The sequence below is a fragment of the Tinamus guttatus genome, unplaced genomic scaffold (assembly GCF_059628265.1).
Source record: "Tinamus guttatus ecotype Peru unplaced genomic scaffold, ASM5962826v1 Tinamus_guttatus_pri_ptg000711l, whole genome shotgun sequence".
Taxonomy (NCBI): domain Eukaryota; kingdom Metazoa; phylum Chordata; class Aves; order Tinamiformes; family Tinamidae; genus Tinamus; species Tinamus guttatus.
Genome location: NW_028289245.1, coordinates 208,593 through 233,308, shown reverse-complemented (window position 1 = coordinate 233,308; position 24,716 = coordinate 208,593). Strand labels below are relative to the sequence as shown.

Below are 24,716 nucleotides of genomic sequence, written 5' to 3'. Positions count from 1 at the left end.
AGGAGGAGCAGCTGGCTCTGGGAAATGAGGCATAGAGGATCCCAACTGGGGGAGCGGTGGAAGTGTGTTACACCAGGAATGCATCAGGTGAGGTCCCAAACATGCAAGGCTTGCCCTAGGGCTGGTGGCACCTTCTGCACACACCTCCCGTGGAGACTGGCAAAGCTCCACCTCTGACATGTTATGTCTATTTAGCTTTCCTTAACAAAACCTACCCGCTTCAAGAAACTTCCAGGGCAGAAGCACCACTACATGCACACTCTGCTGTCCATACGCTGACGTTCCCCTCTGCAAAGACAGACTATGGCTACCACTTTGCTTTCATTAAAGTTCTTGAATGGTCTGAAGCAGTGCATGGGGATTTTTGTTCTTTCATGGCAGGGCTGACACCTGGCCTTGGACAAAGCACCAGCAGAGAATTTACGCATCACTGAAACCCCATTTAAAACTTTAACATGGGACTTGAACAAACCCTGGGTGTCAGCGGGTAATAATAAATGTCATGCACCACCAAAAAAAGATGTTCTAGTTTTAGGCTGCAAGCACTTTATTTAAACTGTCTGTTTAGTTTAAGAAATGCCAGTTCCACAAGCAAAATACAGCTGCATGTGTAATGTTCAATTGTGGGATACCAGTTTGGTATTAGATGTATTAAAGTAAGAGAGGGATCCCAACCGAGACAGAAAGCCGGAGCGCAGCGGATGCCCGTCCGTGCGTGTCTGTGTAAAGGAGCACGGCTTGCTCCAGCAGCCTGCGTGTGTTTGGTTATTTCTCCCCGCCGAGAAGGGCTGCAGCCGGGAAGCTGATATCACTCGGAGGCGCTGGGCATCACATGACCCTGAGTCAGCTCTGCCCGGCGCATCCCCACGTCTGCTCTGGCCGACCCGGCGCTTCGCCCCGCGCCGTGGGAGCGGGCGCTGCAGGGGAGGATAAGCAAAACTGAGCGAGAGTCACAGTGTGAGCACTGGCCACGGCGCTGGGAAGCTGCCGCCTTCCTAGGGACACAGCCATGAGGTTAAAGCACCTTTTTTTTGCCTCTCTCCCATCTCTGATGAACAGCATGTGCTTGTGAATATGTGAAGGCAGAGGTCTGCATCCTCTAGAGCAAGGCCATTTTATTCTGAAGGCAGCCTCTTAGGGGTCTAACATGGGGAACACCTCTCATCACAACATCATTTGATGGTAACAGTTCATCTTCTACCCTACCTTCTTCTAGCTGCAATGCCACCTTCTGCTGCACAGTACAAAATAGAGGACTACTGCAGGAAGATACTTGAGGCGTATTTTAGGTTACCTGGATTCCAGGACTTTTTTCTTTGACACAGCACGTTCATTTCGCCTTTTCAAATCTACCAGCATTAATCCAGTTATACGTGCTTCTGTATTTTCTTAAAATAAGGAAGTGCTAAGCAGCACAAATAAAGCATTCTGTATACTGGCATGCATTTCTTGGAGTAATGTGTTTACCCTACTGTGGTTGTGAGACAAGTAAATGTTTTAGTTCTATGTCTCTGTTTCACAACCCGTTAGGAAATCCTCCTGGAGAGCCACTTTCACACTCTAGACACCAGATGCCAGGTGGTGATCAAAACAAATGCCTATTGCAGAGCCATGTACTGCAGTGGGAGAATACCTTGAAATTTGGATTCTTCCAGTTGGTACTACGTGGCAAGTCCAGAGGATTTCGGGAATTATAACACAGACTATGCACTGTTAACTTGGGTGCCAACTTGCAATTGCACTTGCTCTACCAGCAGTGTCAGCTCTCACGATGAATGAGCACGATTGCTCTTTATCACGGTGTCATCTCAGCTACCTGGCATGGCTGTAAAAATGCTTGTCTGCAGCCTGCAACCTTCACTGGAAGAGCAGCTCGGAAAAACAGTCTGGTTTGGACGCGGCATCCAAACACATCAGGCTGCCTTAGCCGAGACCTTGCTCTCTGCTGTGTTTACATTCAAAACAGCAGGTGCTATAGGCAGATACAATGTTATGAACCAACACCTACAGCAACTGTGTTTCCACCTTTGTGGATGCCTCTAGGCACTGTCTTACAAAACAAATAACTTAGTAGAGATAATCCCACGCGTGTTTTGGTTAGAATGGCCGAGTCCCCAGGAGCAAGGGACACAGCCTGAGAAAACAGGACTGCTGTGTCAGTCCATCCGGGCAAGCACCTGTGTCTGGCAGCAGGCAGCGTTTCGGAGGATCAGGCGAGGAACCTCCGCGGTCGCTAACGGAAGGAGCTGCCCGTAAAGGAAGCATCTTCGCAGTCAGGGGCCAGGGGTTATCTTATAAACCAGGTTATAAAAGTTTATATCCCCTCCTAGGTCACAGTGAGATTTCTCCCACTTTACTGCAGGCACATGAATAAGATGCTTAGTGTAAGCCAGCGCCTGGCTCCTGCCAGCCGAGCAAGAGGAACGTCTCCGAGAGGCTGGTTTATCTCAGGCTGCTTTATCCCATTTTAGGAGAGGATAAAACACATTTAGGAGGTGATTGTCTTTATCTCCTGAGTGGGCCTCAGATGCTGAACTTTCAGGCGGCAATCAAGAGGAAGGCAGCCTTTGTTTTGGTAACTGTAGATGCTTTCCGATGCTGCTGGTCCTTGGAGTCGCTCCAGTGCAGCACTAGGTACCCGAACCGCTCTGCGCTTCTGGAGATGATGGGTTTCCGCAGCCCGTTCAGAAACACCGGTCTGCTGGGATGAGTCATGGGCCTGCAATACGTGCAGGGAGCCTCCGTGGGCAGCGTGCTAGTGGGAGAAACGCCTTAAAAGAGAGACCGGGGGGACACCAACATTTAGAATGCCGCTTGGGGAGAGGTTTAACAAAAGGGGGGGAAATAACAATAAGGGAAACACGGCTGCTTTGGGTGAGAGCCGCCAGCCCCGCGGCGGGGCCGGGGCGGCCGCGCTGCCCCCGCGGCGGGGCCGGGCCCTGCGGGGGTCCCGCTCCGCGCTGCCCGCGGGCGCCGCCGCTCCCGGCGCCCTTCCTGCTTCCGGGGCGGCCGGGGGGGGTTGCGGCAGATGACATCAGCCGTGGATGCTGGAGCGGCGGCGGCGCGGGGAGGTGCCGGCCCCCCGCTCCCCCCCGCCTCCCGCCCGCCTCCTCCCCGCCGCTCCCGGCCCCGCACCGGCTCCGTATAAAAGCGGCCGTGCCGGCCCGCCCGCCCTCACTGCCCGCCCGCCGCCGCCGCCGCCGCGCGCGGCCCTTCCCGCCCTCGCCGCGCCGCGCAGCCGCCGGAGCGCCGCGGAGCGGAGCGGGCCCCGCGCCCGCCGCGCCGGGATGGCCGCCGTGGTGCTGGAGGTGGAGGCGGAGGGCGGCTGCAGCCCCAGCCCGCCCGCCGGCCCCGCGCCCAGCCTCTCGCACCGCTTCCTCGACAGCAAGTTCTACCTGCTCGTGGTGCTCGGCGAGCTCGTCACCGAGGAGCACCTGCGCCGCGCCGTCGGCAGCATCGAGCGAGGTGCGTGGGTGGGGAGGGAAGGGGCAGCCGCAGCCGGCGGGGACCCCGCCACAGGTTGCGCCGCAGCCCCGGGGCACGGCCGCGCTCCCTGCCCGGCGCGGTGGTAGTTGTCTTTATTTATTCATTCCCATTTTTTTTTAACTTAACAAACACGCACACACATATACATATATATGGGTATCTTTTTTGTGTCCCTGCGGCCGCGAGGCGCTTTGTGCCCCGCGGCGGCGCCGCCCCGCCCGCGGCTCCGCAGCGCCCGCAGGTAGCGCCGCCCCGGCGGGCGCCCCGCGGGGGCGGGGGGCTGCGGCGGGCGCGGTGCCGCAGCGGGAGCGGCGGCGGCGGCGGGGCCGGGGCGGCGGCGGGTGGGCGTGGCGCGCTCCGCACTGCGGTCCCCGCGCCGCCCCGCGCGGACAAAGGGCCCCGCGCGGCCCTCGCTGGGGCGCAGCGCGTTTGCCCGTTCGCCTTTGCGTGAACCCGCGCGTACCGAAATAAAGCGCAAGCGCCTCAGACGCAGGAGGCTGCCGCGCGCGTGTCCGGGGTCGTTATTGTCCTGTCCTGGCTCGCGGCTCGCCTCTCTTTTCCTGGGAGGCGAGGAGGGGTCGCAAGCGAAGCGGCGGTTGTCCAAGTCCTTGGTGCGGTCCCTGATGGGAGAGGGGAGGGAAGAAAAAAAAGATCACGGCGCATACAGGGAGGAGAAGTGGGAAAGCCCTGGCGCCGCAACAGGGGCGTGATGCACAAAGGGAGCGCTTGTTGAGCCCTGTAGTTTGCTGAACTCAATGGGGACAGGGTTTTGAAACATATATTTTTGTCCTGAGCTGATAAAAACCGAGATATGGGAAAATGCCATTGTTTCAGAGGAGAAAGACCCTGCGAGGGGGAGCTGGCGGCAGCCTTGCCGTGTAGGTGTGGTTCCTGCTAGGACTTGGTCTGTGGTTCCCTATTGTTGTTTCCTCAACCAGCCCTGCTTTGGTTGCCTTTCCCTTGGTTCTCCTGCATATTTCTGGGAAGCAGCAGCCTGGTGGCAGCCAGGCAGCTTCATCGTGACCTGCTCGTCTTTGTCACTAGCATTGTCTCCCATGGACAAGGACTGAGGCAGATGCTTTGTCATTCAGAGCCTCTTTCAGCATTGCACCCAGCTTTTTTTTTTTTTTCTCTCCTTTTTTTTTGTTTGCCTAGCTTCTGATTATGTCAAAATGGATTGATTGGGCTGCCTTTTAGTTAAATCGTTAAAATATATAGAAAACGGATGAAACTTCTGCTCTCAAGACATCTGGTGCCACCCTTCCTCTGAAGAAACGCTCCTCACTCTTCTTGAAGCTTCTATTGTACAGTCCCCACTGCATAGCCCTGCTGCTGCTACCTCCTGTCACAAAGCAAACTGCCACTTGCTGGGCTGGGTATTATTCACAGGGGATGCTGCGGCCTGTTTGTTCATCCTTCTGGATTAGAAGTCACCTCGCTGCTCCTGTTGTCAGATGGTTTCTTTGGGATTTTGCCTGCTAGGAAGAAAAAACTTGATCAGATGTAGAGGTGCATTGTTTTGGATGAGTACATTGGGCATCTGAAGCTGTATGCGTGCAAGGCAAAGATGGGCTTGACTCATCCTTTTCTCTTGGGAAAGCATGCTGTAGTCTGGAAAAATTGGCTTCTCAACCTCTACTCTCAACAGGGTCTCAATTGGATTTAGGGTTCTTGATGCCTTTGCCTCAGTGTCTTCTCTGGTGTACCTCATAAGCATCGTCACTGAAAACTGTGGATTCATGCGCTAAACTGCAGACCAACATGTCACAGCAAACAACATCTGCTGATAACGCATCAGTGGCGTGATGCTACGCAACTTGGCGGAGTGCAGAGTCATTTCTTGAAGCATCCTGAAGAGGCAATGTCTTGGCGAGCTGCTTTTTCCAATAATTAAATTTGTTTGAGGAGCCATTTCCTTAATGGGGCAATCATCTACCCTACCATCCACCAAAAAACCTTAAAATAAATAAATAAATAAAAAACAAAACAGCGGCCAGTGAAGAGAAAGCTTCAAGGTCTTTCCACTGTCTTAGCAAATTCTACTGGGTGTGCCCTGTCTGCTCTCTAGTCCTGTGTCTAGCAGTGCTGTGCTCCCAGGGCTGCAGAAGGAAATGGTTCCCATTCAGTCGTATCTCCTCTAGTTGCTTCCATGCTGCTGAAGACCTACATCATTGGGCTGACCTTGGATTTTTTGCTTCCCCATTTACCTTCATTCTCTCCCAAACTGACTGAATTATGTGCATAACTTCTACATCCATAATGCTGAATCATGCAGCTACAGATCTGGGATATTTCTTCCAAACCCCAGCTTGAGTGTTTAGGACTCCTATGTGTGTGATATGTCCAGACTTTTTTTTTTTTTTTTTTTTTTTTCCTTTACCTCTTGTCTTTTTTTTTCCTCTCTCTTTCTCTTCTCCTTTGAGTCCTGTGTTTTGGATATCAACTGGGTCAGCATTCTGACTTTGTTTAACCACAATTTTATCCTTGCCACGAACTTGATTTGCAACAAAAGCAGCCTAGGGTTGGTGGATCAGCCCCAGTCATTAGCGACACTGCTGAATCATAGTCCACATCGCTTAACTGCCTGCCAGGAAGCTTTTTAGTCTCCCCACATGAGGCTGCTGTCAGAGACAAGTGAACTGTTATCTTCTAGCTTCTTGAAGTTCAGCACTCATTTATTCAATGTACTTCAGCTTCATGATCAATATCAGTTTACAAGCCCTGGCTTTCATATGCGCCCTACATGCGTGCTATTACGTTATCTTTACTTTCTTGCTCTCAAATATTCTGGCACCTGGAAAGCATTAAAGCCTGCTGAGCTGCATTTGTCTGCCAAAACTACGCCCCAAAAGCGCACCATATGGCCAAGAGATTTTTTGAGAAATGAAAATAAGAAGACTTAAAGAAGAGACTTGCTGCTTATGCCTCTGAACAATGATGAATAAGTCAGGAAGTGGAGGTGGCTGATTATAGTTCAGTTTTTTCCCTCTTTAGTGCTTACGAAACATACTGACAATACCGTATTTCCAAATTTAGAGTTTAAAATTTCGACTACTTATTAGCTGCTAGCATAACCCAGTTAGAAGCATGTTCACACCATGACTGGAACACTGTCAAGCAAAAGCACTGGATGAATCCTCTTTGAAAAGGTTTTTGGCTCTTGAAATGCGGATCTTATTTGCATGAAGATAGTACTGACATCTACAATGGGTGACCTGCAGTACAGATCTGGTCTTTCTTCTTTCTGTTCTTCCCCTCACACCGTTAACCCTAGAGCATAGCTGCTTCTGCACAAAACCTCACACTTCTCTTTTACTGAAAAACATGAAAGACGAGGAGGTAACAATGAAAACAGCCAGCAGCCCCAAATCCTGACAGTTACTAGCAGAATAGTTGGTGTGAGTTGGAGAGAGGATTTGACCATGCCTCCTCCTCAGGCTTCTCCTTGGTCCCACACCTACCAAACCCAAAAATGACTGGACTCACTTTCATGCAAAGATGTGGTCAGACACGGGGGAAGGGGCCCTTAGAAGCCTGCAGTCCCTCCTGCATGTGCCTCCTGATTTGTATATACCTGCTGGCATTCCCTCTGGAAAAAGAGCATTGCTGAAGCTGGTGCTCAAAATGGCAGCAGTGCCTGGACTTACCTTTACTTCAGCTGCTGGCTCATCATTTTTCAAAGATAATCAGAAAATTATAGAAAAATCTCAAAGCATCATCATATACTTTTATTTATGCTTTCTTTAATTTAGTCATCAAATTGTTTTGCTAGGAAACGAATCCCCCCCCCCACCCCGTGAATTTTTTCTTCCATTAAATTTCCAGCCTTAAAGATCATACAGCATATGAGCATGTGTGTCAAGTTTCTTGGTGTAAGGAGTAGCATTGTGAAGTTTATTTTTCTTTAAAAGAAGAAGGATCAAGCATAGCACTTTTAAATCTCAAAGAAAACTAGGGTTTTGATACTTCATAAATAAAAGATCACTTAAATTTTAATTTAAAATATGAGATGCTTCAAAGCTTTTGAATAAAGGAGTCAGCAGTTTAATACTTTGTGTTTAAATATTAATTTGCAACATGCTAGATGATGCCTTTTTTCCCCTCATGGAGACAAATACAATTGTCTTGCAATATGGCTAAAATAATCAAAGTTACTTTTTTCTTCTCCGGTTTTGTAGATATTGATCAGTACCTCAGTGTATTGCTACTTTAAAGTCAATTAAAGTCAACTTAGGGGCATCAATAGTTTCTCATAAAGTGGCTAAGAAGGCTCTATTTTTGGAAAAACTGAATTGCTCTTGCCTTTGTCTGATCCCTGTCCAAAGCACTCCTCCAGAATACAAAATTGGAAGCAAAATATAGTTGCATGTCTCAAAAGGAAGAGAAGCTGGTTTTGAAATTTAGAAACATGTAAATAATGTGAATGTAAATTCAGAAGTACTCAGTGAAAATTTCCAGTGCTCATATATCAAGCTAGATATGTTTTGTATTTTGAATTTTAGGCATCCGATCATGGGACACAAACTTGGTTGAATGCAACTTGGATCAAGAACTTAAACTTTTTGTGTCTCGCCATTCAGCTCGATTTTCTCCTGAAGTTCGAGGTGAGTTTCTTCTTTTTTTTACAAGTCTGTAAAAGGTTTTTTCTTTTCTTTCTCTTTTAAAAGTAAAATAAATAAATATGGAGAGGTATGGCATGGCCCACTTTTTTTTTTCCTACAATTCTTCACAATTAATATATTTTATTCTAAAATTATCATTTGTTTTAACTTTCTGACAAAAGGAAATATTTGAACTCTTTTGAAAATAATCAGACTTCTAGTTTAGCTTCATGTATATTGCTATGATTACTTTGGCAGCAGATGTAAGCGTTAGGGCTCCACTGAGGTTAAGTGAAACTTGGTTTCTGAGCAAGCACTTTGAATAACAACAGTCGAATAGCACCCGGGACCAAAGCTGTTCCTGATGTGCCTGTAACGTGCATCCACAATGTTCCTTCATTCTCATTTTACTAGACATCCTCTTAAGAGGAGGTAGGAGTGACTTATCCTCCATGCCCCCAACTGATGGCAATTTGGGGCTTGTCCTGCCTCTCTTGCAATGGTCGTTGAGGTGGAAACTTGTCACTTAAGACCAGCCTTACCAGCTCACGTCCAAGGGTTGCTTGAAAACTATCCAGCAGTGACCCTAGGGTCAGGACGGAGGTGATGAAGAAAGTGATAACTAGCTCTCTAATAAATGCCTGCTGTGTTCACTTCTCAAGTGGTAATGGTGGGGAACCCTAAGCAACCATTTTTCTGTGCAATGCAGGCATTTCATTGCAGATTTTCTTCAGCAGGTTATCTACCTTGGTGTATCTGCTTCAGGCAAAATGGCATCCCATATCCTTTGGATGCCTCAACTGTTCAATCCCTCAAAAGGCACAGGGATTGGAAGGTCTGCAAGTACCATAAAGGAACACAGTAGAAATCTTGTGTCTCTGGGTTAGCCTGGAGCCACTTGCCACCCTTATCCATGAGAGTCCCAAAGAGGAGACAATTGTCTGGCCTTCTGGTGTATCTAAACAACTCATTCCTCCTTTGCCGAAAGGGCCCTTTCCCCTTTGAATGCCGCTCCACAGCACTGGTAGAGCCAGAACTGGTATTGCTGCTGTTATGTGAATGACTGAAACCCAGCGTTTCAGCTCAGATGGTTCTGAGCTCTTTTCTTTCTTGATATGCACAGCTGAGGGGCGAGCTACTATGAACACAAGACCTTTCTTTGACTTTTATGAGGAAATTAAAAATTTCCAGGGCTCATGAGTCTCTTCTGTTCCCTTTGTTTTCAAGCCTGTCCTCCATATAAAGTATTGTACCAATTAAAAAAAAAAGTGGAAAATTTAGTTTTATTCTGGTTTCAAGGAATCAAATATTTGGAAAGTCATTATGCAAATACTGAATGAGCATGTGTGAAACTATTTTTGCCTTTCAGATAAAAATCATATAGCCTTCTTGAAGTAGTATAGATTACATTCAGTGGTGAGTCGTTATCGGTATGAGCACATTGACTGATCTAACCTAGTATTGCCTAATTATAAATTCTGGCTTTAGAAATGTCACTAAAGTATGACAAAAAGGATTATGAAATGTAGTGTTATGATACATTATGTTTCTAGGGATAATGAGTATACACTGTTGACAATGATCCTGATGTCTTCCTAGCATGATGGTGTTGCTCTGATGGTTCTGAATAATGTACCAGAATGACCTGCATAAATAATTATTCTTCTTGGAGCATAAGTTGGATATGGAGAGATGGTGTAAACATTGCCAGATTTAGTGGAAGGTGGTTTCCCTTGATTTGAAAATAGCAGAACCAATGCAAGAATATTCAATGGGAACATTTGGGGCCAGGGTATGTAGTTCCTGAATTACATGGAAGTAAGCTCAAACTAAAATACATGTCCTTCAGATTTATTTAAATATCACAAGGCAAATTCAACTTTTAAGTGACATCTGTTCTTTTTTACAGTGGGATTATTCTGATAAGTGAAACTAGACTAATTTGTCTTTAAAGACTATGAATGGTCAGTGTATCTCACTTCTAATATGCATATGTTTTACTTAAAAGTTCAGTGAAAGTTCTGTCCTTTCTTAGCAAAATATTTCAATGTTCATTATTTTAGCTGTCCTATTTGGGCACTACATCTTAAGAACATTGCATGAATTAAAATAAAGCAAATTGTGCTTTCATATAATAAATGGTATGAGCTTAGGTAGCTTTCTCCTTCAATAGAAGGATTATAGAATCCTCTAGGAATTTTTTGCTAGGAATTATATTTTTTAGGTGTTTTTTGTTTGTCTAGACTTGCCTGTTTAGTGTGTCATTGTGTTGAATTACAGCTTAATTGCATGTGACTGGAATTCATCAACATCTCTATGACAAGCAGTAATGAATGTGTTTTTCAGCGCTGCTCAATCTTTAAACAATAAGCTGCCAAAATCTATGTTGAAAGAGCATTTAGGGAGTCTTTAAACCTGAAGGAGAAAGGAGGGAGAGAGAGAGAGAGGAAAAAAAGGCATCCTGGAATAAAGCTAGCCCTCTTCACCAGTTTCTTCTCTTGGATTATTTGCTCAGAAGCCCATTGGCATCAGACTCTCACTGCAGAGATTAGAGGGTGATGTTTTAGTCTGTGGAGTTCTTTGATGTTGGATCTGCATGAGACTCCTTTGTCTTCTCCATGGTCTCATAGGAAGGAGGCTTTTTTTGTAGCCATATGCTAATAAAATTTCAGAGTATTTGATTTAATACCCAAGCATTGAATTTTGGTGAATGATTAACTTGCAAAACTGGCTACATTGGTTCTCCTATGGCTCTGCACTTGGAATTCTGTGGAATTTTGGTAACTAGGTGACTCCTTGTGAGAGGGAAGTATTCCTCCAAGGTGGTAGGGTAGCTCGGGCTATGCGAGACGGGATGTGATTAAACAGCCTTTATTTGCAATCTTTTGAGACTGAACCCTTTGTGTAACTCAATCATTGGGACAATTAGCTCTCGGGGAAGGGCAGAGTCAGTTGGGGTGTCTGCACAGCGCCTTGCATAGTGAGGGCTGACTGCTGAAAAAGCCTGTCTGGTCGTGATGTTTAATCATAACCATTGCTAGGTTAGTAGGTGTCTGTGCACTGCTGGGATTGCTCAGGATGTGCACAGCAGCAGTGCAAAGGGCACCACTCTTCCCCTAAAAGGAAGCTTGGGAAAACAGGGCTAACCCAGTCCCTACATGACATGCCTGGAGTCTATCAGGCGAGGCAGGGGAGCAAATGAGCCTGTCAGAGCACTCGTTTGTGTTTTTTCACTTGAGGATTTTGAGGTCTAATCCTTCCCATTCATAGTGAACAGCAATATGCATATTGATGTTGGAGAATGCCTAAAGCCCAATCCCCTCTGCTCTTACGAAGACAAGGGATTCTTGGGAGTATTTTTGCATCCTATTTGCAGCTTTTGGACAATTTATAGATAACTTTCATTGCCTGAAAAATGGAATTTTGAAGGGAAATGCTAGCAGGTCTTTTCTGATACCTTGCAAGGTAGCTGAGTTAGCAGACTCCTCAGCAAGACCCTGTCTTACAGGGATGCTGCTGTCAGGTGCTGGCAGAAATGAATAGCAGGGCTTATTAGCTGGTTGCCAAGGCAACAGGCAGCACGACTTAAAATGGGCACTCCAGCGCTTGCCTCTTTGTTTCCCCTGCCGCAGACCGAAGATAACTTCCATCTTATGTTAAAGCCAACTTCACAAGGACAAAAAGAGAATCAGACAAGGAGTTGTAAAACACGCATGCTGGAGATGGGGCTGTGTAGCTGGAAATGAGGCAAAGCAAGGGGGGAGTCTTGGAAAGGGCTCTGTTGAAACTGCAGCTGTTCCTATGGGGCCTTTTTCAATTAAAATGTTTCAGCTGCAAAAAGCTGAGTATGCTCCTTCACAAAAGGCAGAGTAAATGAATTTGTGGAGGGAGGGAACCACCAAGGGTCCTTCAGCAAGGTGTCCACACCTGCTGTTTTGTCCCCTGCTTCCACCTGGGAACACTTAACTATTGCACTGGTGTGTGTTCAAGTCCTTGCCTTGACAAAGACCATTTTATCTAAAATACTGCTCAATAACTAGTCATCCCTCTGGACCTTCTTTTCTGAGCAGAAGCACCACTGAAGCCACGCACTGTGGCCGCTTTGTATTTTGCTGTTCTCCAGGGAACGCATCTGCAGGAGACACGTTTCCGAAGTGAAGAGCACCAGGGAGGTGTCTCACCGCTTTGCCTGGGAGTCAGCAGCTGGTGTCTGTGTTGGCTTAGGGGACTTCTGCCTTATCGGTGCCCATAGGTTATTGGCATCAGCCTGCACAGAGCCAGGGAGCACCTCGCCAATGTGCAGGATGTCTCTGGCGTCCCCTCAGCAGCCACTTGAGTGAGCAGTAAGGATGGCCTTGCACATGGTCTTTCTGTGAAGGGTGACTCTTCTCTCAAAGAATTGCCATAACTACCAAAAGCTTGAACACTTTCAATTTGAGGACTGTCACTCAGTCACCTGTAATTTAAAACTGTAATTTAATAATTACAGGTAAGGGTTATGGGTATTCTGTGGAATATCTTCTGATTTGTGGATTCTGGTCATGGATACCTGCAACTCTAGCTGGCCCAAATGGTATCAACTCATTGTCTTTGTCAGCAGCCCTGCATCCGGTCAATATTAGGCCTGGTGGCTTATAATGTGAGTTCATAAAGCAATGGATAAAATCCTATGGGATTTAGTGCTGTCCTACTGAAAACTGTAATTAAAATTGAGTAAGGTGGCGTAGGTACTTTGGCAAAATTTGTAATTTAAAGTGAAACGAATAAAAAGGAATTAAAGCAAGGCCAGATCTGCCTTTTGCTCACACCTCCCTACAGCCGAGTAACCCAGGTCAGCCTGGCTGCTCACCTGCCTGATTGCTGTGAGGCCTCCAGTGTCCTGTATGGTCCTGTGGGGTGGAAAGAGGTGAGTCCCCTCCTGGCTGAGCATCGTCCCTGTGCACTTAGAAATTAATTCAACTTACAAACTCAGTACTCTGGTATGCACAGTCAGGAGCACTCTATAAATATAGTTCTATTGGAGACTGTAGTAACTAGAATAGCTACCAAGTGGAGTCATTTTGACTCGTATATTTGGAGAGGTTAATTTTAGTTGACTACCAGACTTGTTTTGCGTTTTTAAAGTATTTGTATCTTGGAAGAAGGCCAATGGAGGCAGAGTGGAACCTGAACAGTGCTGAGCTGCCCCAGACCGAGCTCAGTGTCCCCGGGGTGCTGGCGGGTGTTGAGGTGGTAGATGTTGCCACGAGCAGGAGGACACCTGCAGCCTGCTCATATCTCACCACTGGTGTGTGCAAGGAACTGGGGGCTTGGGGAAGCATTATGGCACAGCAGCCACTATGTCTAGGTACAGAAATTGTCAAAAACATTCCTTTTTTTAGTAGTAATCAAAACCCCAGAGATATACTAAGTGATTTTTATCTTTTTCAGTGAATAAATTATTGTACTTACATGACAATCATTCTGGCATTGACTTCCACTCCTTTTTTGATTGATCTAAAAAAAATTAACATGAATTTACATTACTGCTAAAACACCAGTACATGGTGATGCTAAGATGTTGATGTGAATCAGCAAAACTATTGAGGAGTTATTTTTAAATGCCTTGTATCACAAGAACATACAATGAGTTTGCCTGTGTTAAACAGCTCGTATTTTATTAGAATAGTTTTTGACCTGTATGAGAAGGGTAGCAGAGGCGTACAATTAAATTAGTAGTGAGTAATGATAGAATTTTAACTCCATTAGGAAATTTAACTCCCTGTCCTCCTCATTCCTCTCAATTAGGAGGATAATTCGGCATACCTAATGATATATTCACAGGAGTTATTTCATTAAGCTTTATTTAGAAATGCTTACTGTATTATATTTCTTAATTTATCTATCTTGAGAATTGTCAGTTTTTGTGTGCCAACACTTTCTTTGGATATCTAAAACAGAGGACTTAAACCAAATTTTATTCTTGATCCTTGCCTGGTATCATCTGTGGGTGACCCACCTCTCATCTTTTCCTTCATAGTTTTATAATAAATGTATAACCAGAGCATCATTGCCAATTTTTCATCTAATTTCTGGTTGTCACAGGCAACATTTCTCAAATGTCAGTTGCTTTTTAAAATTTTGCTATGATTTATACTTCTTAGTTGCATATGTTTGTCCATTACATTCAGGTGCAGTTTATCAGTTACCTGAGATAAATGTTAAATGCTTTTAATTAAGCTTAACCATGAGAAAAGACTTGATGCAAGGGCCAATGCAATAAATAAACTGGGCTTTGGATAAAGCCTTAAAAATTAGTGGGAATATTTTCTAGTACTGTAAAAGTACATTGTCAACAGCAAATGCTATGCCGTTAAAAGGAAGAAAAAGAAGATTAAGGTCTTTCTTGCTGAATGAAAATACTTCATTTTCAGCGAGCAGCTTTGTGTTGGGTGCTGAGTGCTATCCTGGCCTTCCCCAGGAGCAGCTAACTGAGTAGAAAGGGTAGCATTTGTTGTATTCCCCCCTGCCCTGTGCAGCCCAAGGCACAGCTGTGACTGCAACATCAGCCTCACAGTAGCATGAAGAGCTTCAGCCATCCTGCATCTTGGAGGGGAAAATGCAGGAAGGGCTCCAGGAGCACATTAAAGTGCTGGTTGCAAGCCCAGGGGCCCCATCTGGACACTGCTGGGAATATCTCTGGATGTCGCCATCTCTATGTATAGGTAAGGAAGGTATTCGCTGTTAGTCACAAACAGCTGATTAGTTCTGTTAAGAGCCCCATGCTTTCGCATCACATCCCCATGTGGTCCCACCAGAAAGGCCAGGAGTATTGGCACATTTGACTGCAAGGTTTCCTGTCTCTGGTTGCAATCTCTTTTAGTCCAAATGTTGGTGGCCTGTGGTCACAGACCCAAAGATGCAAGGGCATGTCTCTTCTGGTTTCTGCCTCTTCTATTGTCTGTAAATAGTGTTTATGCTTCAAACCTAGTCGCTGACACAAAATTAAGTAAAAAATGATGACAAAAAGGAATCTGCTACAAATGAATGTGATAATAACTAGACATTCTATTAACAAACTTCTTTGTGTGTGAAATTTGAGTATTTTGCAGCTTTATGTAGGTTAGTCTTTTGGAGCTTCTCTATAATGGTGAGATGTGTCACTCTGAGCGAAGACAGACACGGAAGTCACTGAAGGAATTCGAAATAGAGACAGTGTATTACTTATGCGAAGTCTTCAGCAGAAGTAAGGAAGGGCTGCTTTGATCTTGGCACTGTCTCAATTGTACAAACAGTCTGGCTGCACTGACTGTGTTCCTGAAGAGTCCCTTGCCAGAGTAGTTGTGCACCCAGTAACCCTCTGTCCCTATTAAATCTTGTAATTACAACAGGAATTACAATTTGTTTCCAGCTTTGGTGGGATAATGTCATTGTATGTCAAGTAGGAGATTATCATGTGGAAGGAGACCTTGCTGATGTTTTCATTTTATGTTTAACAGGAAGATCTGGCTGTATTAATGGGCTAGGAAGAGAGGAGGAGCTGTTTCCTTGCTTCGGTACAGGGAAAATCCCCTTTACTGGGCTATGCTGTACCCAGCGGGTCTATGTCCTGCACAGCTGTGTAGCAGTAAGCACATTAAGTGATGCAATACAAAGCATTCTGCAAAGTGTGGATTTCCTCAAACAGTGTAGACTTGTTCTTCAAATACAATCCTAATGTGAGCCAGGCACGGGACAGCACTAGCCTGCTCCCTGGGAGCAAAATGATCATGTCATGATGGGGCCTATCAAAAGACCTTCAGGAGGGACAGGCCTCCTTGTCATATCTGTAGTTGCGTGGCGACAGCCTGTTGGCAAGATGCTACTGTGTTGTTTCAAAGATGGCTTTCGTGTCTCTGCAAGGATACTAACTGCATGGACAAGACAGGCCAAAGATTTTATTCTGTGATGGTGTCATCCAAAAATACTTTCCCCTTGTCCTGTTCAGTTCTTTTTGTCATTTCTTCCTTCAGCTTGCTTTTAAAATTAGGAAAGCGGAAGAGAATAGCATACAAATCAAGTGAAGTTCTGAGTTTTGTTATTAGTAGATGAAGACTATGAGAACCTTACATTCATCCTAGATGACACTTATTCCTGTTCCTTTTCCCTTTCCTGTTCTTCCTCTAGTCTTCCCATATGCCACAGTGACTCAAGCTAAAATGTGTGTGGCATCTTGTTGGCACAGGGATGTGCAGGTTTGTTCCCTTTTTTGGAGCCACAGCACAGCTTCCCCAAAAAACCCCAAATTCTGTTCTTTTAAGAGATGAGTTTTGAAAAAGCTGTGGTTGCGATTTTTCCCTACTCAAAAATGACACTTTGTGGTTCTTCCTCATTCTGCTTCTGGCTCCGGTCTGCCACTAAGTATATTGGAGGCTGCTTCTGACACTTTTTTTTTTTTAAATAACATCTTTTAATTGCATCTTCTGAGATATATATATTTAATCATCCTAAACTGTCTGCTGTTTCTGTCTGTGATCAATACCACAATTAAGGCAGTGATCAGGTTAGATTTAGACCAGATAGATTCTGAATCTCACTGAATATTTACTCCCTGTCCTATCCCATACTTGTCGCCACAGGTGGGATGCTCACATTGGCTCAGGACTAGAATAACTCTATTTCATTAAACCATCTAGGTAACTTGGTTATTGATTGACTAGGTGCTGCAGACTGGACCAATAAGCATCCAATCAATGATCACTGGAAAACATATTTTAAAAAATGATAAAGGAAATCTCAAATTAGTGTAATTTGAGTGAATTTTGCCACTGTGCTTGCAAAACACTTTCGTCATATAGGATCATCAGGGGTCTGAAACATCTGTCCTATGAGGAGAGGCTGGGGGAGCTGGGCCTGTTCAGCCTGGAGAAGAGAAGGCTGAGAGGGGATCTGATCAGTGTCTATAAGTACCTCAAGGAAGGCAGTGAGGAGGATGGTGCTGGCCTCTTTTCACTCATGGCCACTGACAGAACTAGAGGTAATAGCCACAAACTAAAGCACCAAAAGTTCCACATGAACTTAAGGAAAAATTGTTTTAACAGTGAGGGTGACAGAGCACTGGAACAGGCTGCCCAGAGAGGTTGTGGAGTCTCCTTCTCTGGAGATCTTCCAAACCTGCTTGGACGCAGTCCTGTGCCACGTGCTCTATGTGACCCTGCGTGTGCAGAGGGGTGCTCTAGATGACCTCTAGAGGTCCCTTCCAACCTTAAGCATTCTATGATTCTATGACACTTTGTCATAATAGGACATATGTTCTCCCTCTGGATGGTTATTTATGATAAAGTCAGGGATTCTATCTAATGCAATCTAATGCCTGTCTAAAGAAGCGGCATAAAGCTCAGAGCAATGGTTGCTACAGCTGGCAGTATAATAAAAAACAGATTTGCTGTTGATAGTATGATGCTGTTACAGATTTTGGTGTCAAGGGCTTATAGTCTCACCTAATATTTAGAGAACTCTTGAGAATTATTTCTGAGATCTAGTGAATTAAAAGGAAAGAGAGGAAAGTAGAAGAAATCCATCTTGCAGATTTTTAAAAAAATATTCTTTCAAACATTGCCCTTTTCTAGTATAAAATTATTTTGTAATTGTCTTCAAGCTCAAAACTCATTTTGGCTGACGTTTCTACATAACATTCAGTATTTTATCATGCATTTATGACTATTTGATTTTAAAAAAGATAAAATGCACAACTAAAAATTACAAGCTAACAGCCCACTGCATATAGTTTCTTGCCCTTACCATTATTTGGAAACAGTCTGCCTAGCATTTATGCACCTTTTTGCCAGAAGATGGCATTCTCAATGTCTGTTCTTACTGCAGTGTGATAAAAGAGCAAATAATAAAAGTGATCTGAATACTTCCCCAGAGATTTTTGGGTTGTAGTGCTCAGTGTGATACAAATGTTTCTATTTCACCCTGAAACTTTGCTTGGTGTTTAAATTTTGTGCAACTGTTTGGAATGCTGTGTCGACTGTGAAGGATAAATCTCACATTGTGAAGGGAGCTCAGCAGAACTGGGATGTTTTGTAGTCAATGTAGGAGAAGCAGAGTCTAGTTCATCCAAGGTGATGGCTCATGCAGTTTGAAGACCACAGAATGATCATTTATGAAAGTCCTTAACACTGCATTAACTCTGTAGACCCAGATCCCTCCCCGCCCCCCCCCCCCCCCCCCCAAAATCTCGGGGGAAAAATGAGACCACTATAGATATGGATGTGTTTGTGTGAAAATTAACATGTGCTGTAAACGTATCTGGAAAAAAAAAGAGTATTAAATCTGCCTTACAAACCTTTTATTCGGTGTGTTGTCAGAATGACCTGTTTAGAAGCTGTGATATAACTGCACCAAGGCAGGTAGTACTTCCTCGTCTGCCTTGCTGAACTTGCAGCACAGCTTGAAATAAAAACTCCAAGACCTAAGCAAGTAGATTATGACTCACTTGTCAAATTCAGTATATCTCTGTTTTTTTCTACTATTTCAGGGGAAAAAAGTCTGATATGACTCTGCTAGGAATACAGTGCCATGTTGTTTGACAAAGCATTTCAATACCGTTTATCTAAAAATATTTATCCATGCAAATCAAATCCCAGTGTGACCTTTTGCCTTTTCTTAGGGAGGAAAGAAAAATGCATGACTTCCCAAGTGACTGTAAAACAAATTATGCATCTTAAAGCAAGAGACCTGAAATTTAATTCTGTGCTTATCCCTCAATGACATGGAGACTCTCGATGACTGCAATACTCAGATGTTGCACAAAAGCCCTGATTTGGGTTATTTCCTTGCAGGGAGGAAGTTCCTGTTTGTTCTTTCCATCTTGCTTGAGCTTCCCACCCAGGACTGCTCTGCCAAGTGTGCCAGGAGGGAATCTGCCGTCATTGATTTGTGCTGCAGGTTCCTCATTAGGATTCACAGTGAGGCCACCAGCACTCTTCAGATAAGCCACCAACCAGATGTCAGAAAGTAATCACCATGGGGATTGTGCAATTTGATTTGAAAGGAACACAAAAGATGGGAATTCAGAAAAAGATTAGCCATTCCCCAATTCATGCAGCTCCTCCAGATTTCTAACTTCAATTTAAAAAAAAAAAAAGTGAAGACCATTTTATGAAAGTGAACAGCCTTGTAGATCTACAAGGACAAAACCTTTAGATAAATGCAACTATGGGAAAATGCACTGGCGTATTTAAATCCATCTTCTTAACTCAATTGTCAGGGAAGTAGCAGGGTTCTGGACATTTACTGGGAGCAGATGTCTGTTTCCACTTCTCAAAACCATCGCCAGCAGTTTATCTTAAATTGTGATTGCTGCATTTGCTTTGCCAAATTCTGCTTCCCTTTGAACAAATGTAAATTCTGAGTAATTTTACTGACAGCAGAAGGGTCCCTCTGGATTTACCCTGTTATAAATCAAGACAACACTGGAGTGCTGCAAAGAATTATAATTTGTAGCTTGAGTGCATAGCTCTTTTGAGGGGACCAGTTTTGGAGAGTGGTCTGTAGTTTTCAGCAGTGCTGCACTTGAAATGCTGTGCTGTAGAGTTACTGTGACTTGCTTGGAAACAAGACCCAACAGTTTTCCTGTGCGGCTTCCCTGTCAGTTTGGGCAGCACAGGCGTGGGCTGTAGATCAGCTGCCTCCCATTAGACCTGAGCCCCTGTAGGAAGCTGAATGCTCGTGCAGAGCATAATCCAAGTGGGTGAAATATTGCCTGCCACTTCTAACAAAGCCCCCTTCAAGCAGGAGTGCATCGCTTCCATGCGCTGCCACATGCCTCTGGAAATATGCCTGTTTTATTATCACTAAAACGTTTCTCTCTGGTCTTAAATCCAGAAGTGCTTATAGGGTAAAAGTTAAAATGCCAAGGGGAGATAAAATAAATGACACTTTGATTATCCCTCGGAGGCTGGTTTAGCCACAGCCACAACCTTCGAGTTCTGCGAGGAGAGCGTTGGCAGTGTCCAGGTTTTGCCTTCTGTCCCCTCTGCAGCTGCTTACCTCCTGGGGAGGGTTAATTAGGAGACTTCCCTGCTGAAGCTGGGGAAGGCAGTGTAAAGCCTGCCTGTATGGACTGGGAACGTGTGGACTTTGTTAGCAGGCGGGCGGCGCTGCTGTACAGATCCTCCAAGCCGCGTGGGACTTGCAGGCATTTTTGCACCTCTGCAGGTCTGTTGTGCCTTAGCGGCTTGGCCCCCCCTTTTCACATTAGCACTGTTTAATTAGGCAAGGAGAGGTTGCTGCTTTTCCAGAAGGATCTTTGAATACAACAGATCAATTGTTATTACAGAGATCCTTTCAAATCAATGTCTCTTCCAAGACACTCACTCGTCTCCACAGGACATAGAGCTCCCTAAGAAACAAATAAATCCTCTCTGGTGTGAAATGGAATATTAAAAAGGATTAGCAGTGACAGACCAAGTAGTCCCACTCATTTCCAGTATGTTTCTGTGTCTTAGTATTTTAATTTTTTTTTTTCAGTTTGCTAGAAATAGCTATTGATGTGTTCAGAGACTACTTCCCATCCCTTAGGGCAGCATAAACAGAAGGTAGGATGTAAAATGGACCAAGCAGAAGTGTGCAACAGAAATGGGGTGTATATATGACTGTTCTGGGAAGAGTTTAAAGTTGTCTAAGCCCATAAATTCAGCTTGGTTATCCAAATTTGAAGTTAGAGTCAACTTGAATAACCAAAACACTGCTGCTGTGGCTTCAAGAAGGTCATCTTCTAACAGCTCATGTGAGTAGCCAGCATGACCACAGCCTTCCAATAAATGTTGTAAGAAGATGATTTGTGTGATCAGGTCACTGTCTACCTTGCTTTTCCTGGCTTTTGTTTTTTTTAATACATGTTAGTGGTGTATGCAAAAGGCTATGTTCACCTATGAGGAGATTGCTAGGACAAAATGCAAAGGATTCACAGAGTACCTGAAGCAGAAGCCATAAATCAAAAACTTTTTGACAAAGAAAGGCAAGATGAAAGGCCTTGAGATATCAACTAATAAGAAGGAATTGTAAGATTTGTATAGCAGACAAATATTTTTCTTCTCCAAGGTTTTGAGCAGTTTGGATTAATTTACATGACTGAGTTTGCAGAAGTTTGCTACTTGTGTGAGTTGATGTAGTCCTCGTATATTACAATATTCTAAATGTAATACCTATAATTTCATACTGTATTAAAAAACCACTTTTGAACCTGATTTAGGAATTTTGCAGTAAGATAACAGTCATCTGAAAAAAATGCAATAAGGACAACAGTAAGTTTTTAAAAAAACTGTCTAAGCTGGAAAATATGAGTAATTTTTCTAGCCTAGCATAAATGAGCATAAATTTCCCTTTACTGATGTCCTTGAGTATAAACTGAATTTGTAGACTGAGAGGTCTATTTAGCTAGGAAAGATTTGCATCAAAATTGCTTCCTTTGGGAATTGGTAAGAATTTTGCTATTGGCTCCGATGGGAAAAGGATCAACCTCCACATTATTTCTCATTCCTATTCTCCATGTGTAAGTACTTTTTTTTAATTAAGGAAATATATTCATTTGGATTTGTACTATTTAGAATCATACCAGGTATAGGTCAGTTGGTTAACATCTAATAGGAGTTCCCCTTTTAGTTTAATTAGGAAATTAAGTTTGACAGATTCTTATATATATATATATACATATATATATACATATGTTGTTATATATACAACATATATATGTACAACATATATATATATGTATATATATATACACACACACATACATATATATATGTTGTTCATATATATGTATATGTATATATATATGTGTGTATATATATGTATATGTGTATATATATATATGTATATACATATATATATATGAACAACAGTCCATTTATATAAGGAAACTCTGCCTACAGTGCAAATTAGTGGAAATTTCCAGTGGAAATGGATCAAATATTAAAACTCAGAGTATTTCCTTCCCCAAAGAAGAGAAAATATAGTAAATACTAAACTATTTTATTCTCTGTGGGGAAAAAATGAAGCTGTGTTTTATTATGTTGCTGGAACATCTCTCCGCAATGTTTATTTAACAGATGATAATACTAAAAGTGTACTTGAGTTGTATTCATTTAATGTAAGATGGATTGAATATCTTGCCAGCGATGACACTTTGTCATTCTAGTGAAGTATAATTCACGAGTGTCTCTAATTATACAGTCTATCTATAATCAGCAAGATTTCCAAAGGGGATGTTTCACATCTAAAATAACATTTTCTGCACTGCATAGTCTAATTTCACCTGACACTTTGCTAGCCAGGGCACAAGCTTTCTGCAAGAAGCAGCAAAGTATTGCTGGCCTCCTTTAGACGAAAGAAGGTGGAAAATCATGTTGTTATCGATCTGCTTCTAATTATGCTAATGAAATATTGCATCATGTAGATTGACCTGCTGTAGATCTTAGATAGTTATTTTATTGTTTTAGTAATTTGGTCTATTTGTTATGCATGAAAAATGCTTTTCATAACCCATGTTGATCACACTTGCTAATGAACCAATGGCTACAATTATTGCACTTAACATAAGGATATATCTTCAAAACCTACAATGTTAGAGGCTGATAATGAGCACACAGAGTAGCTGAAGACACTAATTAAATTAATCAGGGTGATTTTGTCTCCTGCCAAAGTGCAGGAATATGGATGATGCTGCTGGAAAATGCTAGAGGATTTAACCTGTTGCTGTGTATTCTGGTGGAAAAAAAAAAACAGTTCAGCTATCCTGCTTTATAATATAACTAATGCAAAATATTTTCTGTGTTATAAAGGAAGTAGGTATTCACTGCATTGTTCAAATCAATTTATTATGAACCAGCGTGATACATAGCACCACAAACCTTAATAATGCCCAAAGGCATTCATATGAAAATTGCTCATTTAATTTTGACTTTATTGCTTTTTCCATTTAAACCATAATAATAAAGAGTAAAGCACAAAGCTACAATAGCTTGTGAGGGTCCTTTCCCAATGCTTTCTGCCTGGTTTGGAAAGATTTTTCATAGTGAGCTTCACATTTCAGTCAGCTATTTTATGCACATACTTTAAGAGTATTTTTTTAATTTTTTTTTTCAAATATGGACTGCCAAATACTTGTTACTAGTTCCGCCAAAGCAAGGAACTTGTCTCCGTGAGTTCAGGTGGTTCTTTAGGCAAAATCTCTGTCTATAGAGGTGGTTAAAAGCAAAGGAGTATTAAACACAGCTTGTCCACTGTTGGTGGCTGTGGTTGTGCCCAGCACAAGACTCGCCTCCATGCAGCTGGAAATGGGGCACGCAGGAGACAGACTCTGGAGATGGATGCTGCTTCTGGGGCGGCCTGTGAGAGCCCGATGATTAATAGACCAGCATTAATGTAGCGCCTTGCCTGCTGCAGATACCGTCCTCGGAGGCAGAGGAGAAGTGATGTTTTGGTGACAGACGCTCTCGGGGGAAGGAGGAGAGAGGCTGAGAAATATATCAAGGGGAGCACCGGCTGTAAGCAGCCAGCCTGGATGGGGAAATCTCTGCGTGTCCCTGCTGGCTATGAAAGAATTAAACGGCAAAGATTTACTGTCAATCCATCATCCACTAATACACAGACTGGAAGAATGACATTCAAATTTTTTAGATTTACTTGTGTCCAGTTTTCCCTTTTGACCAAAAAAAAAAAAAAAGCCTGTCAAAAAAAATATTTGTTTGTGGCTACTGGTAGCAGAAGCCCTAAAGGGAGATAGGCTCTTCTTCCTTTTCGGCCATTTGGCACCAGAATGTCCCCAGGCTCCTCCTGCTGTGGCAGAGGCTGTGACCTGCTCACCTCACCAATGAAAATGTTTTGTTGTCTGTCTCAAACTGCAGTATAGCTAATATTGCCTTCATCTTATTTATTTATTTAAAATTATAAAACATTCTCTTGATGCTAGTTCTTCTAAAAGAAGAAAATAAAGAAAAAAAAATCCTGTTGGTTCTTTTATACCAGCCCAAGGGAAATCTTGCTATTTCTAAGGTAATATAGATTTTTCCCTGAAGGCAGTACTTATTAACAGCCTACACTGAAATTCAGACCTGGAAATTACTTCTGTGTTCTCATGGAAAAAAAAAAAAAAGGAAAGAAAAAAAAAATCAGGGAACTGCATGGTTATTGTTGCATTTGCTCTTCAGGAATCATTTTCAGATTTGTTAGTACTAAAGGAGATTTCTTTTTAAAGCATTTCCCTTTTGAAATATTACTAGATGAGTGGCTTTTCAATAACCAGGCAACCTTCAGACCAGTTCTTGGTACACTAATATTCTGTAGTAGAGATAATTGCTTTAAAGAGCTATTATTGTGTTTGTTTTTAGCTTTTCATTATTTTATTCCTTTACTAACAGCTCTCTTCTACTGTACTAACCTGATAATTAGGGAGAAATTGCAGTTAGTCATAATATGGCCACACAATTCAGAACTTAATTGGTTGGTTTTATTATGAAGAAATCTGTATTTGTCAACAAAGTGATAAAATGCAGAGCTAGGGAATATGTACCCAGTTGGGAGATCATACATGCTGCTCCTAATCTTGTAAAGGAATGCTTACTCTGCTCAAATAATTAGCTGTTTACATCTGGTCTGTGT

The 24,716-nt window shown here is 43.3% G+C and overlaps 1 protein-coding gene across 1 annotated transcript in view; it reads left to right on the top strand.

Moving 5' to 3' along the window:
- Positions 1-3,274: 3,274 nt before the first annotated feature.
- The window catches only part of LOC104573429 (microtubule-associated protein 1B), a 61,772-nt gene continuing 40,330 nt past the window's right edge, over positions 3,275-24,716 (top strand). The window contains exons 1-2 of the mRNA XM_088536974.1: positions 3,275-3,465; positions 7,989-8,090. Of these exons, the coding sequence (XP_088393100.1) occupies positions 3,288-3,465; positions 7,989-8,090 (280 nt within the window). The 5' untranslated portion in view covers positions 3,275-3,287. The remainder of the gene's footprint in view (positions 3,466-7,988; positions 8,091-24,716) is intronic.